The sequence below is a fragment of the Numida meleagris genome, chromosome 23 (assembly GCF_002078875.1).
Source record: "Numida meleagris isolate 19003 breed g44 Domestic line chromosome 23, NumMel1.0, whole genome shotgun sequence".
In the NCBI taxonomy this organism is placed as follows: domain Eukaryota; kingdom Metazoa; phylum Chordata; class Aves; order Galliformes; family Numididae; genus Numida; species Numida meleagris.
Genome location: NC_034431.1, coordinates 5,858,529 through 5,883,908, shown reverse-complemented (window position 1 = coordinate 5,883,908; position 25,380 = coordinate 5,858,529). Strand labels below are relative to the sequence as shown.

Here is a 25,380-nt window from a genome sequence, read left to right as displayed (position 1 = left end):
TCCAGGGCTGCGGTTCAATGTTAATATTGACCATTGGCAACCTGACTGTGCCTCACCTGGATGTAGTGGTTAACAGCACATGCTCCAAGTGTAAGGTTTGCACCTGGGCCGTGGCAGCCTCCACTGTCAGTACAAGCTGGAGGATGTAAGGATAGAGCACAGCCCTGCGAGAAATGACTGGGGGTACTGGTGGATGGCAGCTGTGTGCCCTCACAGCACAGAAATCCAACCAGCCCCTGTTCTGCACCCAGAGTAGCGCGGGCAGCAGGTCAGGGAGGTGCTGCTGCCCCTCTGCTCTGCGCTGTGACACCTCCCCTGGAGCACTGCGTCCACAGGTGGAGTCCTCAGTGCAGGAGAGACGTGGACCTGTTGGAGCGCGTCCAGAGGAGGGCCACAGAAATGGGGCCAGGGATGGAACCCCTCCCTACGAGGACAGGCTGAGAGCTGGGGCTGTGCAGCCTGGAGAAGAGAAGGCTGCGGGGAGAGCTGAGAGCGGCCTGTCAGTATCTAAAGGGGCTGTGAGAAGGAAGGGGACAGACTCCTTATGGGGCTCTGTTGTGATAGGACAAGGGGAAATGGCTTCAGACAGAAAGAGGGGAGACTCAGACTGGAGATAAGGAAGAAGGTTTGGCACTAAGGGCGGTGAGGCACTGGCACAGGTTGCCCAGAGAGGCGGTGGTGCCCCGTCCCTGCAGACAGCCAAGGTCAGGCTGGACGGGGCTGTGAGCACTGATGGAGCTGTGGGTGTCCCTGTGCACTGCAGGGAGTGGCACCAGGCGGCCTTGGAAGGTCCTTTCCAACTCAAACCATTCGATGGCACAGACGTGGTGCTGGCTGCAGGACGCTCCGCGCCGCTGTGCTGCAGAGCCCGGGCTGCCCACGAGGAGGCGGAGGTGCCGTTCCCCGCCGGGCTGTGCGGTGCTCACGTCCCTCAGCCCCTCGTTTGCTGCGGTGCTGCTTCGAAGCAGCGTTCTCCCCTCGCCCTGCCGTACCGCGGCGCTGAGCCCCGGCCGGCCGCCCTGCAGCGGTGACGGAGGGGCTCGGTGGGGAGCTGGGGCCGACCCTCCCATCGCTGCAAACCCTCGACCGACGCGCAGCGGCGGTGCAGGAGCGCTCCCTGCGGCGCTGAGCTCAGCGGGCGCGGCCGGGATTCCTCGGCTCCCGCAGGAGCTGTCTTTGCGGCTGATTTATGCCGATGTTATTGCCGGGCGCGTTGTGTTACCCCAGCAACCGCGATACGGCCTCCGCCACCCCCTCGGGGTGGGATGGGAGGCGGGGGGGGTGGGGGCTGCCCCACGCAGGGACTTTCGGGGCACCTTGCCGCCCGGAGCTGGCGGCCTTCCCCTCCCGCGCCTCCGTCAGACCAGCTCTCACCGAACCCCGGCGTCGCGGGGCAGCTCCGGGCTGAGGGCGGCCCCCCCGCCCCGACGGCCTCGAGTGCCCCCTACCCCCCCCACACACACCCCGCTTCCGCTCTCTCCAGCTGCGGGAGGAAGGCCGCTGGTTGCACGTTTGCCGGGGCAGAGGGTGTGGGAAGGGGTGAGAGCGCTCTGAGCGCGTTAGCAGCTGCGGAGGGAGAAGGCAGCCAAGTTGGACGGAGGCTGTGGATGCTGCGCGGTTTCCGCCCCTGACTCATCCGAGCGGCCGGGCGGAACGTCGAGCACCGGGCCCAGCTGCAGGAGGGGCTGCTCCGGGCTTCCCCAGGGTGGGGCAGAGCTGCCAGGTGCCTGCCCCCGCGCGCGGAGCCCTCGAGCACCGCAGGAGGGAGACGGGGACCCGCGGGCTCGGTGCTGCGGTGCGCGGGGGAGAGCGCGGTGCCCCTCACTGCGCTCCAGCCCACAGCGCTGCGCTGCTCCGCACACGGCCGTCGGACCCCCGAAGGCTGGCAGCCCGCTGCGGCCGGGTCCTGAGTGCCCCCGGCCCCGTTTTCAGGTCTCGGCCCTGCTGTGCCCCCCCCACCCCGTACAACCGGGGGCCGAGGTCTCCTGTGAGCAGCTATGGCGGTGGGGTGACCCCGCGGCCCGCTGGGTGGGGACGGGCGGGAGGGGCCGCGGGGCTCGGCGTCCTCCCAGGTGAGGCCCCTGCCCTGCACGGGGAAGAAAGGGGCTTTTGTCTTCGTGCGGGGAGCCGCCAGCCCGAGGGCAGCCCTGCACGCAGGGGGCACGGGGACTGCTTGCTATTTGACGGTAACTGAGCCCGACCCTTTGGCATTTGCTGCCTCTGCCTCTTCCCACGGCGGGAACAAGCGGCGTGTTTAGCAGGCTGCGGCGGGAGAAGAAAGGCCGCCTTGTCCGCGCCAGAGGTGGGGCGCCGGCCGGGGCGGCCGCACTCCCGCCCCGCATTCCTCCGCCAGAGGCTGCGTGTGCGGGGCTGCGCGGGACGGGGGGCTGCGCTGCAGGCGGAGGGCTGGGGGTCGGCGGGCATCTCCCCTGCAGGAACTGGTGAGGAGCGGGCAGGGTGCTGCTTGGGATGGAGCCATCCCAAGCGGGGTGGGCGGCAGGGAGAGCTGGAGCCCGTGTTGGGGTCCAACAGGGGTGATGGAGTGGAGGGCAGCGGGGTCGAGTAGGATCATGCAGCAGGTGGCGAGCGGGAGTGGGGGCATATCCCAACAGGGGCGGCAGGGCCGGGGCTGCCCCAGTCCCCCCCGCAGAGCTGCACACCGGTGCGGCGTGGCTCTCCGTGCTGGGAAGGGGTTAACACCCGCACAGGATCCCACCCTGGCTCCGCTCCCTTCCTATGCCGGAGCCCAGCCCCTCACTGGCTTTTCCTCCGGACATCGTACCGGGGCCTCAGCGCTGGCGAAGGTGCGGGTGGGCTGTGGGGTCTCACGATGCTGGGGAGCGTGGCTCCCCTGCGCACGGGCAGCGGTGGGCAGCCCCGCCAGCATGTTGGGGCCGTGGGGACCCTGCCGCAGAGGCTCCCACTCAGCGCCCGCACCAGGACCGAGTGGCAGGTAAGGGAAAGCGGGGGACCCTGTGTCTGCATCTAACGGGGACCGCGGAGCTGCTCCCGGCTACCCAGGGGCTGTGCCCGTGCTCTGCACATCAGCTGGCACAGCCCTCCTGCACGGTGCGGCCACAGCCCCACTGAGCCCTCGTGTCGAGCGGAGCAGTCTGGGCTCCGTCCCAGCCCTAAATCTGACGCCTGCTGTTTTCCAGCATTTCATTTTTTCCGTGGTGTGTAATAGCTGCCCGCTCGCCCCCGCAGCTGCGCTCAGGGCCAGCCCGGCTGGGAGCGTTGTCCCTCGCCTCGTGGGACACCAGGGTCGTGGGCGATGCTGGTGCGGGGCTGCTGTGGGAAGCCGAGCTCGGGGCTCACGCTGCACCCCACATGCCCCAGCTGCCCTGCACGGGCCGTGGGGCTGGGAGGGAGAGGACCCTGACACCGCAAGCAGCAGCTGGCCCCAGGGTCCCTAGCAGGGTGAGCCCACTCCCATGGCAGGGCCAGCCTGCCTGGGAAGGGTTAAGCTGCGTGCAGCCAGGCTTGGGCGGAAGGGAGGGACGTGAGGAGCAGACGGTAAATTTAGTAACCCCAGAGCGTCCCGGCACAACAAGCGGTGTGAGCGCTGGGCGAGGGAAATCGTCGCTCATGGGCCGGGTTCCTCCCCGCGCAGAACAGAGGAAGGCTGTGGGTGGCTGCTGGCCTCGTGCTGTGTCTGTGCGTCACGCGGGCCAGGCCTGCTGCTGGGGGCTGCCCTCGGGGGGCAGGAGTGGGTTAGGGTTAGGGTGGATGGCAGTGTGTGTGGCCGGAGAGCCCTGGGCTGCGTGGAAGGCTGGGCAGTGGCAGCCGTGTCCCGGCTGTCCCGGTGGCTCTGAGTGCTGGCAGTGGGAGGGGACACAGCACTGAGCTCGTGCACCCCCAAATCTGGATGCTGCCAGCCTCCACAGGGATGGGGATGAAGGCACGCACCCTGGTGCTGGAGTCAGGAGTGTGTGGGTGTGCTGGGCTGTGCTGTGAGCCAGTGCGCGCAGAGGCAGATGTTGCTGTGAACAGCTGGCTGCTGCTCTGGTGTGTCTGCCTGTGGCCACCAGGGCCCAGCTGCCGACCACTCCCAGTGTAATGGGGTCTGTTTTCTGCAGCATCTCTGGAGCCTTGCCAGCATGATGGCTCCTTCCTAAGATTAGCATGCATGTGGGTGTCCCTGTGTGCTGGAGCCTGTGCTTGCTGGGCAGTGATGCACACCGGCTTTGGGCAGCTGTTGCAGAGCTGGAAACAGGACTTGAGCACAGGGTCTGCTTGTGCCCACATGGGCACATCATACCAACACCTCTGTCTCTCCCAGCCCGTGCCCAGCATCGCCAGGCGCCTCCGTGCGAACACAATGGAGGCTCCCAGCAGGACCACCGCCAGCCCAACCCGCAGGGTGCAGACCATCATCCAGGTGAGGCACGGGGCTGCGGCAGGTGGGGCAAGCCATGCCCACCAGCACTGCCCCAGCGTGTGGCAGGGTCCTGCCTCAGTGGCACAGGGTGCAGGGAGGGGAGGCAAGTCCTGGCTGCGACAGCAGTACTGACCCCCTGTGGGAGTGCAGCAAGGAGCCCTTCCCCTCTTCACCAGCCCTGCTGCAGTGCTCTCCTCCTCACCCGGTCCTCACAACGATCCTATTACGGATCGGCAGTAAAGCCAATTGAGGTAAGTGGCTGCTGCCTCGGATCCTCTTAGAAGCAGCCCAAGCCAAGGATCTTCCCTGCGGGAACTGACCTGGGCACACTGCTGGTGCAGCTCCACAGGGCTGGCAGCACGGGAGGGAAGGAGCCCTGGACTGTCTGCATCTTCCTGTCTGTCTGTCCTGCCTGGCCTCCACCCCTCTGTCTGCACAGCCATATGCACACAGGCATGTTTTGGGGCACATGGGTGCTGGCAGGAGAGGTGCTGCAGAGTGGCCCAGAGCTGGCAGTGCAAAGGAGCAGGCTGCTGCCGCAGGTGCCATGTGCTCCCCTCCCTTCTCATCCTGTGCCGTAGAAAGATAAGGAGCCTGTAAATATTTATGACCTGTTACTGTGGTGCACGGCAGGGACAGAGGCGGCTTCTGTCTCTGCTTGCTCCAGGAGGGGCCGAGCAGGACACGTGTGAGGGCTGCCCCTGCTTGCGGCACTGCACAGCCCTGACCCATCCTGCTCTGACCCTTGCAGAACAGCCCCCTAGACCTGATAGACACAGGCAAGGGGCTGAAGGTGCAGACGGAGAAGCCGCACTTGGTGAGCCTGGGCAGTGGCCGCCTCAGCACCGCTATCACACTGCTGCCGCTGGAAGAAGGTGAGTGCCGGCTGCTGGAGCATCCCCCCAATGTTCGGGTGCACCCCAACCCAGGTAGCTGCTTGCTGCCAGCAGCAGCTTCTCGGGGATCCCCGTGGGCACGGCTGGGAGCGCATCTCACCGCAGGACAGTGGGGATGCTCAGCTTCTCTCTCCGCAGGGAGGACCATGATTGGCATGGCTGCGAAGGACATTGTCCTGCAGGGCCCAGGGCTGGCGCCTGAGCACTGCTACATCGAGAACGCGCGAGGGATGCTCACCCTGCACCCCTGCGGCAATGCCTGCACCATCGACGGTGTGACGATCCAGCGGCCCACGCGCCTCACTCAAGGTAGGGCTGCGGATAGATCGCACTTAGCAGCTCCAGGGCAGGATCCGGTCCTCCTGGGCAGGGCTGTGCCATCAGATAGCACAGATGTCTCCGGAGCCATCCTGCCACTGCCTGTCCCGTGCCCGCAGCTCCTGGCTGGAGGTGTGGCACCTTTCAGGGGTTGTCTTTGCTCCAGAAGAAAACCACCTCAAGACGTGTTGCTGATGTCTGCGAGGAGCAGAGGGCCGAGTGCTCAGAGGGCCCTGTGTGGCTGGAGGGGCTGGGGCCTCCTCGTTCTGCCACAGCCCCCATGTGAGCGTGGGGGGAGCTCAGGGTGGTCCCCAGGAGAGGAGCGGGGGCCCCAAGCGGCCACGACCGCGGGCAGCGCCGAGACGCAGAGCGCAGCGGCTGGCTCCCTCACGGTCCCTCTCACATTTTCCGTGCCTGCCCATTTTGTCCGTGAATCACCTTTTCTGATCGCGGGGTCCCCACGCTGCCGCGCCGGGAGCGCCGTCCGTGCCCCGCGGAGCCGCCCCGCCCGCGCGGCCCCTCCCCGGGGCGGTCCGGTGCGCGGCTCCCGCTGCCCGGGCGGCGGCGGCGGCCAGCGGGCGGCTCGGGCTCGGTGAGTGCGGCGCCGCGCGGCGGCGGGGTGGGGGGGGGGGGTACGGCCACGCGTATCCGTGCCCGGAGGCGCCGCGGGGTGCGGCGAGAAGGGCGCTGGGGGGAGCGGAGGGCACCGCACCGGTTCTGGGCTTTGTTTGGCGGCCCCGGGCTGCCGGCGCCCCGCGGAGCTGCCGCCTGTCGCCTCGTCGCCAGCGCCGTCTCGTTCGTTTATCGTCCTCCATCTGTCTGCATCCGTCTGTCGGGACCGGGCCGTGGGGCACGGGCGATGCCGAGCTGTCACCGGGTCGAGCTTCGGGCACCGCGCCTCCACGGGCAGCCGGGGCGGGGGCTCCGGGCGGGGATCGGCTCCGGGCAGCCCGGCCCCTCCGACAGCGGTGGCTGCTTTCAGCCTTTCTCCATCCGCCATTTCATTCATCGCCCGCGGTGTCGGATTGCGCCGGAGTTAGAAAACCGGATCCTGCGCTCCTTTGACAGCCTCTCATTAGCGACGGTGATTTATCCGAGGCGCTCCCGGGGCGGGGAAGACGCGCAAAGGCCTGGGAGCCGCGGGCCGGGGGCTCCCGTACTGCCGAGTGGGGAGGGGCGGCTGGTGGCGGGGCTCGGCCGGTGCGGAGCCGGGCCGGGGGCCGTTCGGTCCCGCTGCTGCTGCGGAGAGAAGATGCTCCTCGCACCTTCCCTCGCAAACCCCGCAGGAAGCGGCTGGATGCTTCGGGAGGGACCGGGTGCTGCAGCGGGTTCCCCCCCCCGGGGACAATGAGAGCCACGTGAGTGGAGGAGAAAAGGACCCGATGGGCGATGGGTGCGGGTGCTGTTGACATCCCCGTGTCCACGCTATCTGGACAGCACGCACGGCTCCTTTGGGACAGGCACGGTGGGTCATGGAGCAGGAGGTTGGTGACCACCGCTCTGGGAAGAGCAGCTTTGGGAGAAGCATAGAAGAGTTGGGTCCATCCGCACAGGGACACGTTGGAGTGCTGGGTGGCTCTGCCAGCTGAACCTAACATGTGCAGGGCTTCTCTTAACCTGATGCGATCTGTGTTGCCCAGAGCCAGGCTGCGTGCTGGTGTCACATACAGCACCGGGCTGCCCTTTGCCAGCTCCCTGGTGGGACCTAGGGTTGGCATGTGCTCTCCTGTTATTTCTGCTCCTCCATACCTGGCATAGGGTGGTCCCTGCACGTGCTCCCCACTCCGCTTCCCACTGCCTGCCTGGGGATTTCCCGGCCCAGCTCCCTCCATCCGGACCCACCTGCTCTGCTGGGGCCGAAGCTGGGGCTGCACTCTGGCTGCGCGCTGCCAGCTCAGCTGCTCCAAAAAATGCATCCCCTCCAGCAAGGGATTTTCAGCTGCGGCTGACAGCGAGGAGCGAGCCTCTCCCTGGGGCCCTGGAGGCGCTTCAAAGCAGGGTGTGTCAGCAGCATGGCTGCCAGGCAGGAGCCTCGCACCGCCGGCATGGTGCGGGCTGGCAGCAGCCCCATCGGGAAGGCGGCCGGCCACATGCTGCCCGCTCCCAGCACCGTGCACGTGGTGCAGGTGTGGGACTTTGGCACCGTGGCTTCCGGATGCTGTTGTCTTCACACACCCGCGTGTGCCTGTGAGTCGCCTTTTACAGCCCTTGAAGGGTGGGTGCGGGCAGCACTTCCCGCTGTGGAGGTTGAGCTGCAGCCAGGAGGTGGTGGAGCAGTGAATGCAGCCCACAATGGGGCTGCTGCCCTCCCTGTGCCACTCCGCCCTACTGCCCTGCCTGTCCCCCAGCGTGCAGCCATGCAGTGAGCGATGCACAGCGTCTGAGCCGCCTGTACTCAGCGGGACCATCTGCAGCCTCTGCTGCTGTTCCCTGGGGCTGGCGCAGCCTGGATCCCGTCCCTGCATTCCTCCCCAATGGCGAATCGGCAGCCTTCCCTGCGAAGGCTCCGGGTTTGGGCCAAGAAGCGGCATTCTCCTACAGCAGACAGGAGCTGTCTTGTCTGCAGCTGGCGGCAGCACTGGAGTTCTGCCAGCCCTGCTCCGTGCGTGGCCCCAGCTGTGCCTGTGTGCGGGATGCGCCTGACTGTGGGGATGGCAGGCAGTGACCTGGATTCCAGCCGTGCCCCGCCACACTGGAGCTGAACCCCCTCTCTCCCCAGGGTGCACCATCTGCCTGGGTCAGGCGACCTTCCTCCGCTTCAACCACCCCGCCGAAGCCAAGTGGATGAAGAGCATGATCCCGGCAGGAGGCAGGAGCCCCGCAGCTCTCTATGGACTGCCAGCAAGTAGGTGGCCCTTCTTCATCCCAGTGGGGCTGTGGGGATGTTAGGGCTCCCCGGAGTCCCACTGCAAGCTGCCTGGAGCAGGCAGCCCGCTGCCCTCGTTTGAGGTTCTCCTGGGTATGAGTGGGAGTACAGAACTGTGCGAGGTCACCCGTCATCACAGCGGGTTCCAGGCTCCTGTGGTGCCCATCCATGGATGCTCCACGGTGCCTTTGCTGGCTGATGACTCAGCCTGGTGGCTGTGCTGATGTCTGTTAATTATTAATGGTGCCTGAGAAAAGCATAAGAGGTTTCTGCCCAACTCGAGCCCCCTGCTGTGTGTGGGTCTTGGGGCTGTGCTGCTGCTGGGGCAGAGCTCTCAGTCCTCTCTCAGCTCAGGGGCATAGGTCAGTTGGGCGCACGCAGGCCCCCCTGCTGCCTGAGAGCTGCTGTTTACATGCAGGGCTGGCTACAAGGAGGCTGCGAAGGCCGTTTCCCTGGCTGCAGCATTTAATTGAAGCAGCTGCTTATCTCGCTGTGTCTGTCTGCGAGGCGCGAGGTCCCTGCACCCGGCCTGGCTCCAGGGTGGGGGATGAGACAGGCCCTGTGCTGATCCGATCTGGCAGCTCCTGCATGCCATCCCCCACGTCATCCCCGTGGCTGTGCGTCCCTGAGCAGGGCACAGCTGGAGCTTTCAGCACCACTGTTTGCTGCCCGCTGATTCCCAGCATGGTCCCTCCCTACCGGGGAGGTGGCAGGGACCTACTTGGTGCTGGGACAGCCCCCAGCCCTTCCCCGGAGGCAGCTGGTGTCAGGCACAGGATGCTGTGTGTGCTGGAAGTCACCAGGCACTGGTGCTCATTGGATCTGTGCAGCTGTGCCCTGCTCAGCACCAATGCTGTGAGCTTGTGGTATGATTTGTGCCATGTGCACAGTGCTGGGGGATGGGAAGACATCAGGCCCTACAGCTGGGAACAGGGGGTAAAGACATGCGGAGGTGCTGTGTTCCATGAGCATCCTACAGCTGCCCGTAGCTGCTGCCCACCTGGTCCCTGGTTGTATCTCTGTCCCCTGTGATATCAGGCAGGACTGCATGTGCAGAGATGATGCTTGCTACTCTGGGTCCTGCCCAGACTATGGGGCTGATGGCATCCCTCACAGCAGAGATGCACTTGTGGTGCACAAAGAGCAGGGGTCAGGTCGGTGTCAGGCCTCATGCTGGTGTTTGGCTGCTGCCTGTCTGTTTTGCTGTGGCTGCTCAAGATCTGCCAGTGTGGTGCTGCTCCATGCCAGCGTGGTGACGCTGTCCTGGCTGGGAGCTGCCACTGCTGTTATTAGTGTGTCCTTTGAGTGACAGGCACATCGGTGGCACGCAGAGCTGTGTCCAGACGCACCACGGCCTTGGGCCGGGCTCAGGCAGGGAGGCTGCGTGCCAGCATGCCTGTGCCCTCCTGGCTGGCTGTGCACAGTATGGTTTTCCAGGCAGGAGCCTTGCACTGTGGGGAGGGAGGGTTTAATGGAAATGAAATGAGCTTTGATCTGCCAGCTGGATGCCAGCCTCCATCTCCTGCCCCATCTCCCCAGGGCTGGTCATTGCACCCTCTGCAAGCCCTGCAAGGCGGCTTGGAGCTGGGCTGGGCTGGGCCGGGTGAGGGGCTGTCTGCAGAGCTGTGCTGTTCGGGGGCTGCGGGAGCAGGGCTGCATGGTGCCCCTGCCCGCCCTGATACCAGCTCCCATATCTGCCCACAGAGCCCGAGGCCCTGGTGAATGGCAGCCGCCAGCTGCCCGCGCGGGAGCCCAGCCACAGCTCCCTGGTGAGCTCCATCGAGAAGGACTTGCAGGACATCATGGACTCATTGGCACTGGAGGAGCCGGTGTCCCCCAGCAAGAAGTCACCTTCCCGCGGGCAGTCCCCGCTCTGCCCCATGGTGAATGGGGGTGGGCGCTGCCTCCTGTCCCCCCCACTGAGCCCCAGTGCTGCCTCAGGGGGCTCCAGCTACGAGAACGCTTCGCCGCCCTTCTCCCCGCTCTCCTCACCCGCCAGCAGCGGCGGCTACACCAGCCACTCACCCAGCAGCCAGGAGCAGGGCCCGGCCGTGCCCCCCGTTGTGCCACTCCGCTCCTCCAGCTACAACCACGCCGTGCAGCCCCCCCCGCAGCGCCCGCCACCACCACCCTACGGGGGCCCCAGTGACACTCGGCCGGCGGAGAGCCCCCGCGCCTGGCGGGGTGCCCTGGACAGCGCCGCGGTCCCGCATCCCCTCGGGGAGCACAGGGCGGGCAGCCCCCGTGCCCAGCCGCCCGGCAGCCCCCGGCCAGCCCCCCGGACCTTGGGCTCCTCAGCGCCACGGGTGCGGGCAGCCCTGCAGGAGCGGCCCCCCAGCCCCTTCCGAGAGCCGAGGGACTCTCCTGCTCCCGGCCGGCAGCCTGCACCCAGGCTTCTCCCGGATGCCGTGGGGCCGGCACACGGCAGCCAGAGTGGCCGTGGGCTGCAGCCCCCTGAGAGCCCGCGGGCGGCCCGGAGGAACGTGGAGAGCATGCGGGAGCTGCCGCCCCTCAGCCCGTCCTTGTCACGCCGGGCTGCCAGCCCCCGGGCGGCCCCGGATGCCCCCTCCCCGCAGCCTCGGCTGGGCAGGGAGGTCCCCGGAAGCCCCCGAGCCAGGCGCAAGGGCCACGACGAGCCGGGCTCCGCGGGTGGGAGGAGCAGCAGGGCCGGGAGCCCCTCGTCCCCGCTGTCGACGGAGCCGTCCCCACGCCGCCCCAGCTTCGGCTCCTGCCTGAGCCCCGCGCACAGCCTGGGCTCCCTGGCCGTGCCCTCGCCCCGGCAGAGCCCCCGCACCCAGAGGAAGCTGTCGGGGGACACGCGGCTGCCGGCAGGCGTGCGGGAGCGCAAGAACAGCATCACCGAGATCAGCGACAACGAGGACGACTTGCTGGAGTACCACCGGCGGCAGCGCGAGGAGCGCATGCGGGAGCAGGAGATGGAGCGGCTGGTGAGCCGAGGGGCGCGGGGGCTGCTGGCTGTGGGAGGGGGTCAGCGAGTGCAAGGTAGCCTCTTTGTAAATGGCTTTGAGCTTCTGTTATTTTCAAAATGTAGGCCTTTTCTCTTGGGGATTTTGCTGACAGCAGCTTATGAATGATGTGAACAGGCTCCTAGGCTCGAGCTTATCCAGAGAGATTATGGCCAGGAGTGGCAGTTGGTGACCCTGGTGTGTGGGGAACTGCTGCCTCTCACCAAGCCCCTCTGCTTGTGGCAGCTGGGGAAACCCATGGGCTCAGCCTGAGGCAGCGTTGTTCTGATGTGCATGGCCGCCTTCTGTTGTAGGTGTGTAATTTTTAGTGCCTCTGGTCTGCAAAGTGAAGTGTGCCTTGCCAGGGCTGGGCTCAGCAGGGACACAGCGGCTGCCTGTGCGTGGTGTGCAGATGCTGTTCCCGGCTGGCGACTGCTGGGAGGCTCTGTGGGCATTGCATCTCTATATTTAGGGTTGAGGATAGAGTTTTTATAGAGCGAGCAGCTGCCTGGGTGGGGCTTGCCTTGTGCATCTGTCTCTCCCTGCTGCCCAGTGGATTGCTGGGAGCAGCCGGGGACTGCAGGGGCAGCGGGGCCAGGGGAGTGCTCCTTGGGGCCAGAGCAGCGTTGCTTGGCCCTGGCTCACCCAGATGGTGTGCAGAGCAGGAGATGTGTGCGTGTCCCAAACTGGCATTGCACCCAGTGCTGCCCATGGCTGGCGTGGGGTACCACCTGCGTTTCCCCAGGGAGGGGACCGGGATGATGGGTAGGCAAAGCCCACACCCTCAAGGACTCAAGGTGCCCTGCGGATGCGCCGGCTGGTTTCACCTCCTCAGGTGCCATCCAGGACTCTGCTGGGTGCTGCCTGCCCTCTGCTTGTCCCCATGCCATGGCACTGGCAGCAGGAGCCCTGTTTACTCAGCCCTGAGTCACGGCAGGCACAGGCAGCCTGAATCACCACCTAGAAATAGCCCCGTGCAGAGGCAGCGCGGCGCTCGGCTGGGACTGCTGTCTGTAATTAGTCTGTCTCCAGCCCTGGGCCTGCCGCACACGCTGCAGGCCGACACTCTGACTGCTCCCCAGGGCTGGTTGAGTGCACTGTGCATGGGCATGGAGCAGTGCAGCCCCTGGTGCACGGAGTGCTGAAAGTGCATCAGGGCAGCTGGGACCTTCCCAACATGGGCGATGTGCCCAGAGCTGAAGGAAGCGCTTCCTGTGTGCAGAGGTGGTGATGACCCAGAGTGCGTGGGAGTGGGACACGCAGGGCAGGGTGACACACAGGGGATGCTGCTGGGAAACAGGGAAGTGCCCCGAGTCCCGCTGCTGTGGTTGCGGTGAACTGCTGGCAGCCAGCGCTCCCCAAGAAACAGTTCTCCTTCCTCAGTGTGGGCGTGTTGGCCCTGGCTGTCCCGCTGCCATCTGTGTGTATGTGCCCTGCTGTAGACGGGCACTGCGTCCCCTCCCTGGGCACAGCAGTGAGTCCCATGCCCTGCACTGATGCAGGCGGCCGTGCTGATGCAGGACACTGGTGGGCACTGGGATGGGCACTGCGGATCTGCACTGACCAAACCTCCCCGCAGGAGCGGCAGCGCCTGGAGACCATCCTGAACCTCTGTGCTGAGTACACAAAGACAGACGGCTCCGAGCTGCTGGCTGGCCATGTGGATGCTGGCCGGAGGGCTCCAAGGGGCACAGTGGGGCTGGGCCGTGCCATGGAGGAGCTGGGTGTATTGCGGCAGAGGGAGAGCCTGGAGAGATCGGATGAGGAGAACTTGAAGGAGGAGTGCAGCAGCACCGAGAGCACACACCATGAGGTGAGGGGATGGGGATGTCTGGGCTGTGCCGTTCCGTGCCGCACTGTGCTGACCCACCCCCTCTGCAGCATGAGGAGCTGGCGGGCCCCCGTGCCAAGGAGGCACAGCGGCTGGAAGAGGAGCGAGCCTGTGTGTTCGGCCGCCTGGATGAGCTGAAGGGCCGCGTCAAGGAGCTGGAGCAGCAGCTGCAGGAGACATCGCGAGAGGTAAGGGTCTGGGCAGCACCAGAGTGAGCACAGGGCAGCAGAGGGGGCTGGAGCAGCCATGCTGACATGGCTGTGCCCCCCCAGGCAGAGATGGAGAGGGCACTGCTGCAGGGTGAGCGGGAGTCAGAGGTGGCACGGCTGCAGCAGGAGCAGGAGGTGGTGCAGCAGCTGCAGGAGAAGCTCTCCAGCCTGGACGCCAGCATCCGGAAGGAGCGGGACAAGGTGAGCCCCGAGGCAGGGCTGTCCCCTTGGGGCTGTGGCGTGCCGTCCCCTGCCCCGGTGCCCACATGCAGGGCTGACCCTGGTGGGGTTCTCCCATGCTCACCTGGGGAACATGTCGCTGGGATCTGCGGAGGCATTCGGTGACAGCTGCTGTGTCAGCTCCACAGGGTCTTCCCAGGTGTCTTCATGTGCAGTGGGAGCACCAGTGTTTGAGTAGAAAAGGAGGAAGAAGGGCAAGCGAGCTGGGTGGTGCCTTTCCCTCTCCTCTCTCTGGGTTCACATTGGGCCAGGGTCTGTCTGTCTGTCTGCTTGGGACTGGCGCGTTGTCCCCCAGCCCTGCTGGAGGAGGGCAGAGGCAGATGCTGGGGACGTGCTGTTGGTCTCGCTGGCAGGCTTGGTGCTGCAGGGCTGCCCCAGCACTGACCATGGGGCCTCAGTGCTGCCCGGCTCACTGCCCTCCTGCAGACTGAGGTTTGCAGCAAGCCCACCGGCTCTACTGCCCATCAGGATGCTTTGATCACACATAGTGGTGGTAACTGCTTGAGCATCCATCTTGCTGGAGGTGTATGGGTTGCTCTCTTCTAAGCATTTTGCAGCTTTGGCCAGGAACTCCCTGCAGGGTGCTGAGCAGCAGATCTGGGCTGCGGGGTGCGCTCCTGCCGTAAGCCTTCCTGGGCCTGGATTCTTTTTGCAGTCCTGGTGGGAGGGCAGACCACATCTTGCCTCCCTGCAATGGTCTCAGGCTGTAAGACCCTGACGTGCATCACTCAGTGCCCATATGCAGCTGGGGCCACGTGGGGCTGAGCTGCCACCAGCACATCCCAGCAGCACCACTGCAGCGCTGGGGATTTGTGGTTTGTTTTTGATTTTCTGACCGTTTGCAGGCATTTTCTCTAGTGAAAGGCAGCGTTGTGCAGCACTAGGAGAGGAGCAAAAAGAAGCCCCATTCCCAGGGTCTCAGTTGACTTAACCACCTGCTTTCCTATTCAGTCTGCACTAACTGGCTCTAACAGCGGCTGTTCTGAGTGCTGTCACTAACCACTGACACTTCTGCTCTCCCTACTCACGGCCAGCCCTGGAGTGCAGGGCAGCAGCACGTCCTGTACACCTCTGCATCCTCTGTCCGCTTTGCCCCCATGTCTGTGCCCAGGAGGGAGGGATGGCCTCAGCTCACCGCATTCCTGTGCTGGAGGGAGCAGGGAGCAGCTCCACTCCTGCCCCAAGGGAGTGGGGGGGATCCTGTACCAGCTCCAGGGATGTGTCTGCAGTGCCGGGCGGGAGACGTGCAAGGACAGCTGTGGGACACGCTGGTGCCACCAGTACCATTGCCACTGAGATGTGGCTGCTGTAGTGTGCAAGGACAGTCCTCAGAAGGGGACCACGCAGGCAGCAGGCAGCACCGTGCTGTTACCTGAATGCAGGGCAGCAGCAAATCCAGCAGAAACCAAGCAAGTGAAGGCACTTGTAAGACGGGACCTTGAGGCAAAATACTCGTGGGCAAGATTCCTTTCCAGGATTGCAGGAATTTTCGGGGTTTCTAAGCAATGTCCCAGCAAGGATGGGGCTTTCCTTGTTTGAGCAATGCACAAAAATGCGGCAGTGCACAGTCTGATGTGCCAGGGGGTTGTCCTGGCAGAGCCTGCATGCGGAGAGCTGGGACTCCTGATCCTTTTTGTGCTCTCTGCTCTCAGCAGCTCGAACCAGGGTTACGTATTGTGCCCTGCCAGCCAGGCGTCTCTGGCTGCACTGACTGTGGACAGAAACAAGTATTTGTTGTGCATCTGCCCTGCCACTAACATGTCACTAACAGCCCATGCAGCTCTGCAAGGAGAGCACGGACCTTGGCCTCCTGTTGTCCTGCAGGCAGCCACGCTGCTGCAGAGATGCACAGCAGCTGCCTCACCGATGCATTGGAGCTACTCTGGCTGACAGCAGCACCCTGGGTTCCGGGCACATTAACAGAAGGCTCTGGTGGTGGTTGTGAAGATGGCTGTGCAGTAAAACAGGGGCCTCCAGCAGCTCCTGGAGCCCTTTAATGGCAGTTTGCAGAATTGGGATGACATAACTCATGTTGCAAAGCCAGGTCAACATTGATCTTTTCAACCCCAAAGACTTAGTCTTTGGCATGGAAACATGAGATGGAGGTCCAGGGCTGGTCATAACCTCTGTAACGCTGCCCAGCCCAGGGTTCTCACGGCTTTTACTCTCTCAGTCTCTCGGTAAATGCCCCTCTCTGGCTGACCCCTGTCTAATCCTGCAGCTTCTGCATGGCGCGGATTTGAGAAGTGTGTTTTCTCTCTCTTTTATTTCCCCCCCCCCCTTTTTTTTTTTTTGTTCTGTTTTGTTCTCCCCTAATTCAGGAAAGGGCAAAGGTTGATGCTGAAAGGAAGGAGCTAGAGAAACTCCGGGCGCTTTACAATGAGTCGAAGAGCCACCTTGATAACTGCCCTGAGTCAATGCGGGAGCAGTTGCGGGAGCAGATGCGAAGGGTCAGTGTCTCACCCCCACCCCTCCTGGACCATGGCCCACCTCCCTCCGCTCCAGCTTAGGCCAGCTCTTCCCTGGCAGCTGGGGCCGTACTGAGAGCGTCGCAGCCGGGCCGGAGGAGGCTGGCGCCGTGTCGGTAAGCTTGCTGCTCACCCGGCCCCAGGGCACGGTGCTGGCTCCGGACTGGGCAGGGCACAAGCACGGATCCTGCCCTGAGCATGCCAAGGAGGAGCCGTGTGCCATGCAGCAGGGCTCCACATTGAGCGTGGTGTCCTCTCCTGGGGTCCTGCTTGACCCCATGCAATGGGATCTGCCCCACACATGGGCTCAGAGAGCCGGGCTGCGCCCTGCCCGCCTGCCCACGAGCTGGAGTGCCCTGCACCCAGATGCTGAGCGTCTCCGGGGTGCAAAGGCGTCGCTGTGTCCGTGTGTCTGGTTGGGCACTGCCTGCGGGAGTTGGTCCCTGTCCTCCTGGGGTGCCGTCCCCAGGCTGCCTTCTGAGATGGGAACTCAAGGGAGCTCTGTGTCCCCGTGTGCGTGTGCTTCCAGCTATTTCCTGTGAGCGTTTATTTACTCAGTCCTGTCAGTTTATGTTAGTGTCGACCTGCAGCATTTTTTCCCATTATCTGGTATTTTCTGGTAGCTGCTGGCTCTCCCCAGCCTTTGGCTGGAGCAGCCCTCACTGTGCAGCTCTTGCACACAGATGCTTGCATCCCCTTTCCAGGCTGGTGGCAGATGCTCCTGCATTTGACGTGGGTCTGGGTGACAGCAGGTGCTGCCCACAGAGCGCAATGGGCAGGGATGCTCAATGGTCCTGGTATGGAGGAGCCCCAGCAGCCGCCCTGCACACTCTGCCCTCTGCATGGCCACAGAGTGGTGGTGGTCCCATTCCTGGAGCATGGGAAATGTGTTCTCGCAGTGGAAGCACTGCCAGGGCAGTGTTTGCAGACGCTGAGCTGAGTGCCAGCATTCCACGGTGCCACCGTTAGTTAAAGGCTGGAGGGCCAAGGGCATTTGTCTGTTGTAGTGCCGGTCCGTGGCAGATCTGCCATCAGCTTGGTGACATGGGCACTTGCCATGCTCCCTGTGTGCTGCTTGGTAGTGATGATGCTGCTAGCACATGGCATTTTCTGGCTCTGCTGCCTGGCAGAGTGTGGCCCTGGGCTGGATGGGGTCAGGTTGGGAGCAGCTAATCTTTATGCAGCTCCCAGCCATCACAAGCAGCTCATCCCATGGGATCTGTTCCCAGTGCCTCCTCCACTACCTTTGCATTGAGGCACGGGAGTGAGTGGCCACCCTGTTGTGTGTCTGAAGGAAGCAGAGGCCCTGGAGACGGAGACCAAGCTCTTTGAGGACCTGGAATTCCAGCAGCTGGAAAGGGAGAGCCGGCTGGAAGAGGAGCGTGAGACACGGAGCCAGCAGCTCTTGCAGAGCAGGGCCGAGTACCACCGCAGCATCGCCCGCAGGAAGGTAGGGACACGGGGCAGCAGTCCCACGCGAATAGCTCCTCAGCACCCCATGTCCCCAGTACCCCATGTCCCCAGCCCAGCCACGCTGCTGAGCTCCCCCTGCTCAGCCCCTGCCTGTCCCCAGGAGCGGGTGGCTGCGCTGGATGCTCAGGCTGCCCAGATCCGGCTGCAGAGCGCCCAGGAGGCCGAACGCCTGGCCCAGGAGAGGAATGACGTCCTGCGGCTCCTTCAGAAGGTAATACCCACAGTTAGGGCCAGGGGGTTGTCACGCACTCCCTAGCCTTACATGTTTGCGCCACGGGTGCAGGAGTGTGCGAAGTGCTTCCGTGAGGCAGGACAGGTCACTGCAGCATCCCAGCTTGCAGATGTTGCTGATTAGGCTGAGAAGGGATCCTGCCTCCTCTTGCAGCAGGAGTTGGCTGTTAGGGTGAGCGTGGTGGGGCCTGGCCACTGCGTGATGATAACCTTCCTCCTCTCTCTGCCTTTGTTGTCATTGTGTGCTTAGGAGAAGGAGAAACTTGCATCTCTAGAGAGACGATACCAGCTTGTCACAGGTGGCAGGAGCTTCCCTAAGATGTCCTCAGCTCTCAAAGAGGTAACTGGGGAGATGGGGTACTGTCCTGAGAGCTGCTTTCCTGTGTGCTGAGCTGCTCCCACCCCCAGGGGCAAGCCTGGGGCACTGCAGTTTATGTCTGCAGCAGTTCCTCTGCTTTGTAGTACCATCTGTCTGAAGCTGTGCACTCACACCACTCCAGGCTTGTCTGTGGGCTGCAGGGACTGTCACCAGGTTGGGAGGGAGGGAAATGCAATGGAGCTGGGCTTGGGAGCAGCAGCATCACCCCCATCAGCCTCCTGGGATGCTGCAGGAGCCCTGAGCCAGCCTGTATTGTTAGTGGGAGGCATGGAGGGGGGCAGAGTGCCCAGAGGAGAGGGGATAGCACAGCTGCAGAGCACCTCCCGGTCTGGCTCTCACTAGGTTGGGGCTGCAGTGCTTCCCACCCTGCTGCTGCTGGGGAGAGGTGCAGGATGGTGAGGTGCCCTCATGCCTCCACATTCTGCTGCCTACGTGGGGACAGGGGCTGCTGCTGCCGTGACCCTACTGCCTCTGCGTGCCTCGCCTATGTGATCTTTGCCTTCCCACAGGAAACCCTCCATATCTCAGAGCCTTATGAGCTGCTGCAGGGAACTAAGCCCCTGAGTCCCCCACTAGGAGCAGCTGCCTCCTTAGCTTCTCCTTCTGCCCACTCCTACCCCAAGATGCAAGAGGTAATGGCACTAACTGCATGTGCTTGCGTGCTTGCCCCATGCAGGGCGGGCTGAGCCTGTGCAATGATCTCCTTGCTGGCAGTGGGGTGGGTGCCAGACCCCTAAGGATGCCTTGGGGCAGCGTGTCACACCCTGCAGCAGCAAGCCAAGGCAGTGCAGCCGGGTTCTTCCCCATTTAGCTCTCTGGCACTTGAGCTTGGTAACACCAGCTGCCTGTCCCTGCCACGTTCCTCCTGCTCTGGGCTGTACCCAGCTCTGTGGCTGGTGCCGAGCTGCTGCCATCTGCATTAATCCTGGTGCACTGTGGATGTTCCGTGCCTCCCCTTCGCTTAGCATTGGCTGAGGAACTGCCTTCCTGCAGTTGTACTGGTGCAGCTCGAGGCACCTCCTATTGCCATGGTGCCATCTTGCCATGAAGGGCTTGTGCCTGGGGACCTTGGGAACCCTTGGCTCAGGGTGATGGAGCTGTGGCAGTGCAGGCTGGAGTCTTCTGTCCCTAGCACATGGTGATACTGCATGTAAAGCAGCAGAAAGGCATCATGCTGGGACACCTGGCCCTGCTTTCTGGTAGCTGCAGACAGGGATGGTAACAGGCAGGGAAGGGCTCGGCTGGTGGCAATGGGTCGCGTGTGTGCATGGGGAGGTTTGCTCCTGTTTTGAGGTCAATGCCATGAGGCCAGCATATGGGTCTAACTCTCCTCCTTCTCCGCCATGGATTTCTAGGAGTACATGAGGCTGTCTGACGTTTTCAGGTTCTACAGCAATGCATACGGCTCCAGCCTGGACACTAAAGCTTCTGCTGCTGCTCCTGCTGCTGCTCAACGCTCTTTCTTGCTTGCTGTGCCCCCTGCAGCCAACGAGGTACCCACCCCAGAGCATGCTTGGGTTGCCTGCCTGGGGCTGTGGTGGGCTGGCCATGTGGCCACCTCCTGCACCCGGTGCTCAGAGCTCACCTCTTCCCTAGGCTGGGTGATTTCTTTAGCTGCAGCTGAGCAGGGAGGAGCAGTAGGAGCGACCCAGTCTTGCCAGGGAGTGCTTCTTGTCTGCTCCATGCAGGGTTCACCCTCTGGGTGCTGGAGCAGGGCTCAGGAGCAGAGCAGGGAGGAGGTGGATCGGTGTGGCAGCCCTTTGCCTTTTGGCCGTGGGGATCTCTTGGGCTTTGGTCACCGCTCCTATGCAGGGAGGAGCAGGTGGGAGCAGAGCTTTGTCTGTGCTGCGCGGTGCTTGGGCTGGGGGCATGATGAGGGGATGGAGAAGGGACGTCTGAGGTCCGTGCTCTGCACTGTGCAGCATCGGCATCACCACCTGCTGCCCTTTCTCCTGGGACGCTGAGACCTTTTCTGAGGGCTTGTCCCCAACTGCTGTTTGCTTGCTCCTCTGTGCCTATCGCTGCCTGGCTGTCCTTGCCAGCAGCCCTTCTCCTGGCTCACTTTGCTTCTCTCTGCCCAGTACGTGACCATTGAGCAGCTCTCGGGGATCCTGGGCAGTGTCAGTGCCCCTGCTGGTTCCCCACTGGGCCATGCCCCTCCAGCTCCTTCATCCTCAGGCTGCACTCCTCTTCCTCCTTCTCTGCCGGCTCTCTCTTCTCCCTCCATCTCCACAGAGGTTTGTGTCCCTTTTCCCTCTCTATGCCCCCAAATATTCCCTGGGCAGATAGTGGTGCTGGCAGGCTGAAGGGGACATGCAGAAAGGGCTGAGGTGCCTGGGGTGTTGCTGAAACAGCCCAAACAACACCATGAGCTGCAGCCCCACTGCTGCCCTTGCTGTTCTGCTACCTGTGCGGCAGCAACCCGAGCTCTGCCTGGCATGTGGTGCTGGGCTGCTGAGGAGCAGGGGTGTCCTGGGGCTGCTAGGGCTCATCCAGTGGTCACTGGGGTCCCTTGGGTCTGCACCTCACCTGCTGTGCCCCTGCGACCTGAGGCCAAGCACCACACAGGGCAGTGATGGTCTGACCTCTCATGCTCTCTGTTTGTGTCTGTTCCTCTCTCTGTGTTTCTCTGTCCTTCCCATCTCATGCGGTGTCTCTCTTCAGATGGAGAAGCAACTTCCGGGGGGCCCAGTATGGCTCCCAGCTCTTGATTTAGAGAAGTGGTACCAGGAGGTCATGGCTGGCTTTGAGACCTCCTCCCCTGTCTCTCCTCCTTCTTCCCCTCCTCCACTTCCAGCTAAAGCTCACTCTTCTCAAAAGCCTCTCCAGGTAATGCCCTGCTCCCCCTGCAGCTGCATGGGGCTACGGCTCAGGCTTTGGGGACAGTATGGTGCCACTGTTTTGGGGGAGGCTAATGGCCGAGGGGAGCTGGCAGGTGCTCAGCTGGGTGCAGAGCCTGCAGCAATGTGGGACCACTCCCTCCAGCACCACTCTGTGCTGGTGCATTGTCAGAGTGAGCAGTGTGCATACGACAGGAGAGGTGCAGGAGCTGGTACCGATGTTGGAGCTGAAGCATTCAGCCTGATGTGGGAATTTGCAGCCTTCCTTTCCCCTCTCACCTCTGCATCTTTCTGCCCAGGTCTATCGTGCCAAAATGGAGGGTGACACTGGTGCCCTCAACCCTCGGATGAAGAGCGGCACCCCGTCGTCCTCACAGCTCAACATCTCCATGCTGGGCCGCAGCCCCTCACCCAAGGTACAGCCATGGCAGGAGCTGTGCCCCATGCAGGGCTGCTGCTGCTCAACACCAGCCCCATCCTGAGTGCGTGGGGCAGTGCTCACCGCATGCTGTCTTGCCCCAGGGTCCCCTGCATGCCCCGAGCCACGCAGGCAGCCTGCCACGCAACCTGGCAGCCACGCTGCAGGACATTGAGACCAAGCGCCAGCTGGCCCTCCAGCAGAAGGGTGAGTGCCAGCTCCATGCTACCGCAGCTCCTTGGGGCTGTGCTCCCACTGGGTGTGCCTTCCTTCCCAGCCACTCAGAGCAGCCCGGGCTGTGGTGGTGGTCCAGCCTCTCTGCACAGCTTGGCAGAGGAGGGAATCTGGCTTTGTCCCTTCCCTGCCCAGCCAAGGGCAGCAGGACCAGCCAGGGCCATGGCAGCCTCATGGGCAGCACAGCTGGAGGCAGCAGCCAGGCTCCAGCGGGACACGGCGCCTCGCTCACGGTCTCTCGCTTTTCCCCTCTCTCTCCCCCTCCCTCAATCCCTCCGCCTGACGGTGCATCTCCAGCCGACTCACTCCCAGCAGAGCCCTTGCAGCCAGGCGATGTACCAGGTAGAGACGTGGAGCGGCTCGGACTGCCTAGAGTAGCCCCAAGGGAGAAGCATGGCTGTTTGCTGATACCTTCTGCGTGGATGGGGAGGGAGCATGGCTAGCCAGGACCCCAGGGTGCCTGTCAGTGTCTGCTTATGGACAAACCCCCCAGCCCCTGCAGGCATTCTGTGCAACACAGGAGCTGAGAGAAGCTCAGTGCTCCCACATCCCCCAGGGGCGTGGAAGCCCAGGTCCTGCCTCATCCTCCTGAGTGCTGCGCTGCACGGACAGTCATGCATCTGAGACAAGAGGCGAGAGCCGGCGTGCTGCAGGGCTGTGCCATGGCCAGCACCTCTCTGTGGCGTTCTTTAGGCCAGAGCTGCTGCTCCCCGAGGCGGGTTTTTGGGCTTGGCAGCCACGGTCCCAGGCTGTTCCCTTGCCAACGCTTTGCCCAGCCTGCTCCCGCCAGCCTGACGCATGCACCCCTTGGCTGTCACTGCCGTGTGTGTCAGAGCGCGGGCAGGGCCCTGTGCCAACTGCTGGCCCAGAGCAGCGGCTGCATTGTGTCCCTGGGGAGGGCTGTGCCGCATGTCAGCCCTGTGCCTGGGGAGGGGCACCGGGGGAGCTGCTGCAGCTCCAGCAGCTGTGAGCGCAGCAGGGCCTGGCCGCTGAGTTGGACTGCCCAGCCCTTCTATGGAACCAGAGGCAGCATCGAGGCACCATCTCTGACTGAGCTCTGGGCCTAGCTCCTCCTGATGGGTGCTGTTGCTCACACAACAGAGCCACAGCTGCAGCTCCCACCTCCATCTCCCCCTGCCCCACTCTGACCCCTCTGTCACTCCCAGAGATGCTGAGCCAGGAGTGCAGCTCCCACTGGGTGCAGTCTGTGCACACCTGTTGCATGCAGTGCTCAGCAAGGCATGGTGCTGCTGCAGAGTCAGAGCTGGGCTCTTGAGGACAGCCCAGAGCCAGGCTGCAGCGAGCTCTGAGTGTGGTGCTCCATTGCAGCAGCTCTGTGCCCTTCTGTACCCAGGCAGCAGAGCCTGCAGACCCACAGCTGCCTGCTGACCTGCTCTCTCCTTCTTCCCGGGGCGCAGGTCAGCAGGTGATTGAGGAGCAGAAGCGGCGTCTGGCAGAGCTGAAGCAGAAAGCAGCAGCCGAGGCTCAGTCGCAGTGGGAAGCCTTGCACGGGCAGTCCCCCTTTCCCCCCTCCTACCCTCCGCTCATGCATCACTCCATTCTCCATCACCACCACGCCCACGGTGCAGGCCCACGGGCTGAGGAGCTGGACCACGCATATGACACCCTCAGCCTGGAGAGCTCGGACAGCATGGAGACCAGCATCTCCACAGGCAACAACTCAGCCTGCTCGCCTGATAACATGTCCAGGTAATCCTGGGGCTGGCTCAAGCCCCTAGGCTGAGCAGTGCAAGAGTGCAGGCAACATGTCTTTGGCCCGGAGTCCTTGCCGTAGGCATTGCAGCTACCTGCTGAGCCAGGATTCCCTTCACACATGAGGGGCAGAGCCTGACTCTGCAGAGACAAGGGGTATGGAGGGGCTCTTTGTCCCTGCTGCACTGTGCAAGGAGAGGCTTGAGTGCTGCATGAGAGCTGCCTGCTGCGAGCTGTCTGCTGTGACACCTTCATGGCACCATCCTCCATCCCATGCTCACCTGCAGCCTCTGCCAGCACCAGCTCTGCAGGGCTGATCCTTGGGGCATCTGTTGGAGGGATGGGGCCTGGCATCCTGTCCTTGCCCCAGCCAAGCATAGGGGCTTTGCTGCTGCATACCGAGAGCCTCCAGCAGCGTTGGGTTGTGCTGAGCCAGCCCCTGGCACAGGCAGGGCAGCAAGAGCTGTGCTACATGTGTGTGTTGACCCAGTGGCACTCAGTCCTCTGCAGGATGGCAGCTGTGCTTGTCTTACAGTGCAAGTGGGATGGATGCAGGAAAGATTGAGGAGATGGAAAAGATGCTAAAGGAGGCACATGCCGAGAAGTCCCGGCTCATGGAGTCCCGGGTGAGCAGATGTACCCCTGGGAGCAGGCTGGGACCGGGACAGGGGCTATGTCCCTGAACCATTGGGTCCCCAAGCCACTGGCCTGAGCACCTCTGTGCTCACAGGAGCGGGAGATGGAGCTGCGCCGGCAGGCACTGGAGGACGAGCGCCGGCGCCGGGAGCAGTTGGAGCGCCGGCTGCAGGATGAGACTGCCCGCCGGCAGAAGCTGGTCGAGAAGGAGGTCAAGCTGCGGGAGAAACATTTCTCACAGGTGTGGGGCATCGGGACACAGCTCCCAGCTTCTCCTGGGATGCTGGAGCCCCCTCCCCAGGCAGGGAGGTGCCACTGGGCTCAGTGGTGGCGATAGGTGCATAGTGCTGTGTCCACACAGCAGGTTTTGCAGCATGGTGTTGCTTTCCCAGGCTCGGCCTCTGACGCGGTACCTCCCGATCCGCAAGGAGGATTTTGACCTGCGGCTGCACATCGAGTCCTCAGGCCACAATGTGGACACATGCTACCACGTCATTCTGACAGAGAAGATGTGCAAGGGCTATCTGGTCAAGATGGGGGGCAAGATCAAGTCTTGGAAGAAGCGCTGGTTTGTCTTTGATCGCATGAAGCGCACTGTCTCTTACTATGTGGGTGAGTCCCTGAGTGTGCCCCTGTGGTAACCCTGCCCCGGTGCCTGCCTGTGCTCAGCCCCAGCACCATGGCCAGGTGGCTGTCCTGCTCCACATGCGCTGTCCCATCCCTTCCCCATGCCCCCACTGACACCGGTTCCCTTCTTGGTGCAGATAAACACGAGACAAAGCTGAAGGGCGTCATCTACTTCCAAGCCATCGAAGAGGTTTACTACGACCACCTCCGCAGCGCCGCTAAGGTGAGACCTGGGTGTGGCTGCCACAGTGTGTCCCCAGGATGTGGGTGGATGGGTGGGGGCCCTGCAGACAAGGCCCAGCCCGGGGCCGAGGGAGTCCGCTGCCATGTGCTGACCCTGCACTTTCCTCCGCAGAGCCCCAACCCTGCGCTGACGTTCTGCGTGAAGACCCACGACCGCCTCTACTTCATGGTGGCACCGTCAGCCGAGGCCATGCGCATCTGGATGGACGTCATCGTCACGGGGGCTGAGGGCTACACGCAGTTCATGAACTGAGGGCCACGCTGGGGAAAGCCGGGCAACAGCGCTCGCCGTGCACTGCCGCGGGCGGGTTTTTTGTTGTTGTTGTTTTTTTTGATGTTGTTTTTTTATGTTAACTTTTTAAAAACAATTTACTGGAAACGCGTCAGAGCACTGAGACGTGAAACGGGGCA

At 63.4% G+C, this 25,380-nt stretch overlaps 1 protein-coding gene across 11 annotated transcripts; it reads left to right on the top strand.

Annotated features, from left to right (window-relative positions):
* On the top strand, positions 1,533-25,350 carry PHLDB1 (pleckstrin homology like domain family B member 1). Of its 11 annotated transcripts, none has more exons than XM_021375731.1 (24): positions 1,533-1,723; positions 4,283-4,381; positions 5,133-5,256; positions 5,416-5,586; positions 8,315-8,440; positions 10,166-11,409; positions 13,007-13,240; positions 13,309-13,446; positions 13,531-13,668; positions 16,029-16,157; positions 17,470-17,625; positions 17,749-17,859; positions 18,130-18,219; positions 18,768-18,890; positions 19,614-19,751; positions 21,398-21,514; positions 21,621-21,723; positions 22,048-22,092; positions 23,169-23,460; positions 23,999-24,089; positions 24,194-24,340; positions 24,492-24,711; positions 24,864-24,949; positions 25,082-25,350. In XM_021375731.1, the coding sequence occupies exons 2-24, from the start codon at positions 4,322-4,324 to the stop codon at positions 25,220-25,222; spliced, it is 4,224 nt and encodes a 1,407-aa protein (XP_021231406.1). In that variant the 5' UTR covers positions 1,533-1,723; positions 4,283-4,321; the 3' UTR covers positions 25,223-25,350. The 11 variants fall into 11 exon arrangements, with proteins under 11 accessions (XP_021231406.1, XP_021231405.1, XP_021231403.1 ...); XM_021375730.1 differs by lacking the exon at positions 1,533-1,723 and adding an exon at positions 2,333-2,441; XM_021375728.1 differs by lacking the exon at positions 1,533-1,723 and adding an exon at positions 2,505-2,953.

Excerpts from the sequence above, each read along its gene's own strand:
- PHLDB1 (XM_021375723.1), top strand. The coding sequence starts at position 3,331 with ATGCCCCAGCTGCCCTGCACGGGCCGTGGGGCTGGGAGGGAGAGGACC. Across the intron at positions 17,626-17,748 it reads GCAGCATCGCCCGCAGGAAG|GAGCGGGTGGCTGCGCTGGA; the intron begins GTAGGGACACGG and ends GCCTGTCCCCAG. Across the intron at positions 24,950-25,081 it reads ACCTCCGCAGCGCCGCTAAG|AGCCCCAACCCTGCGCTGAC; the intron begins GTGAGACCTGGG and ends TTTCCTCCGCAG.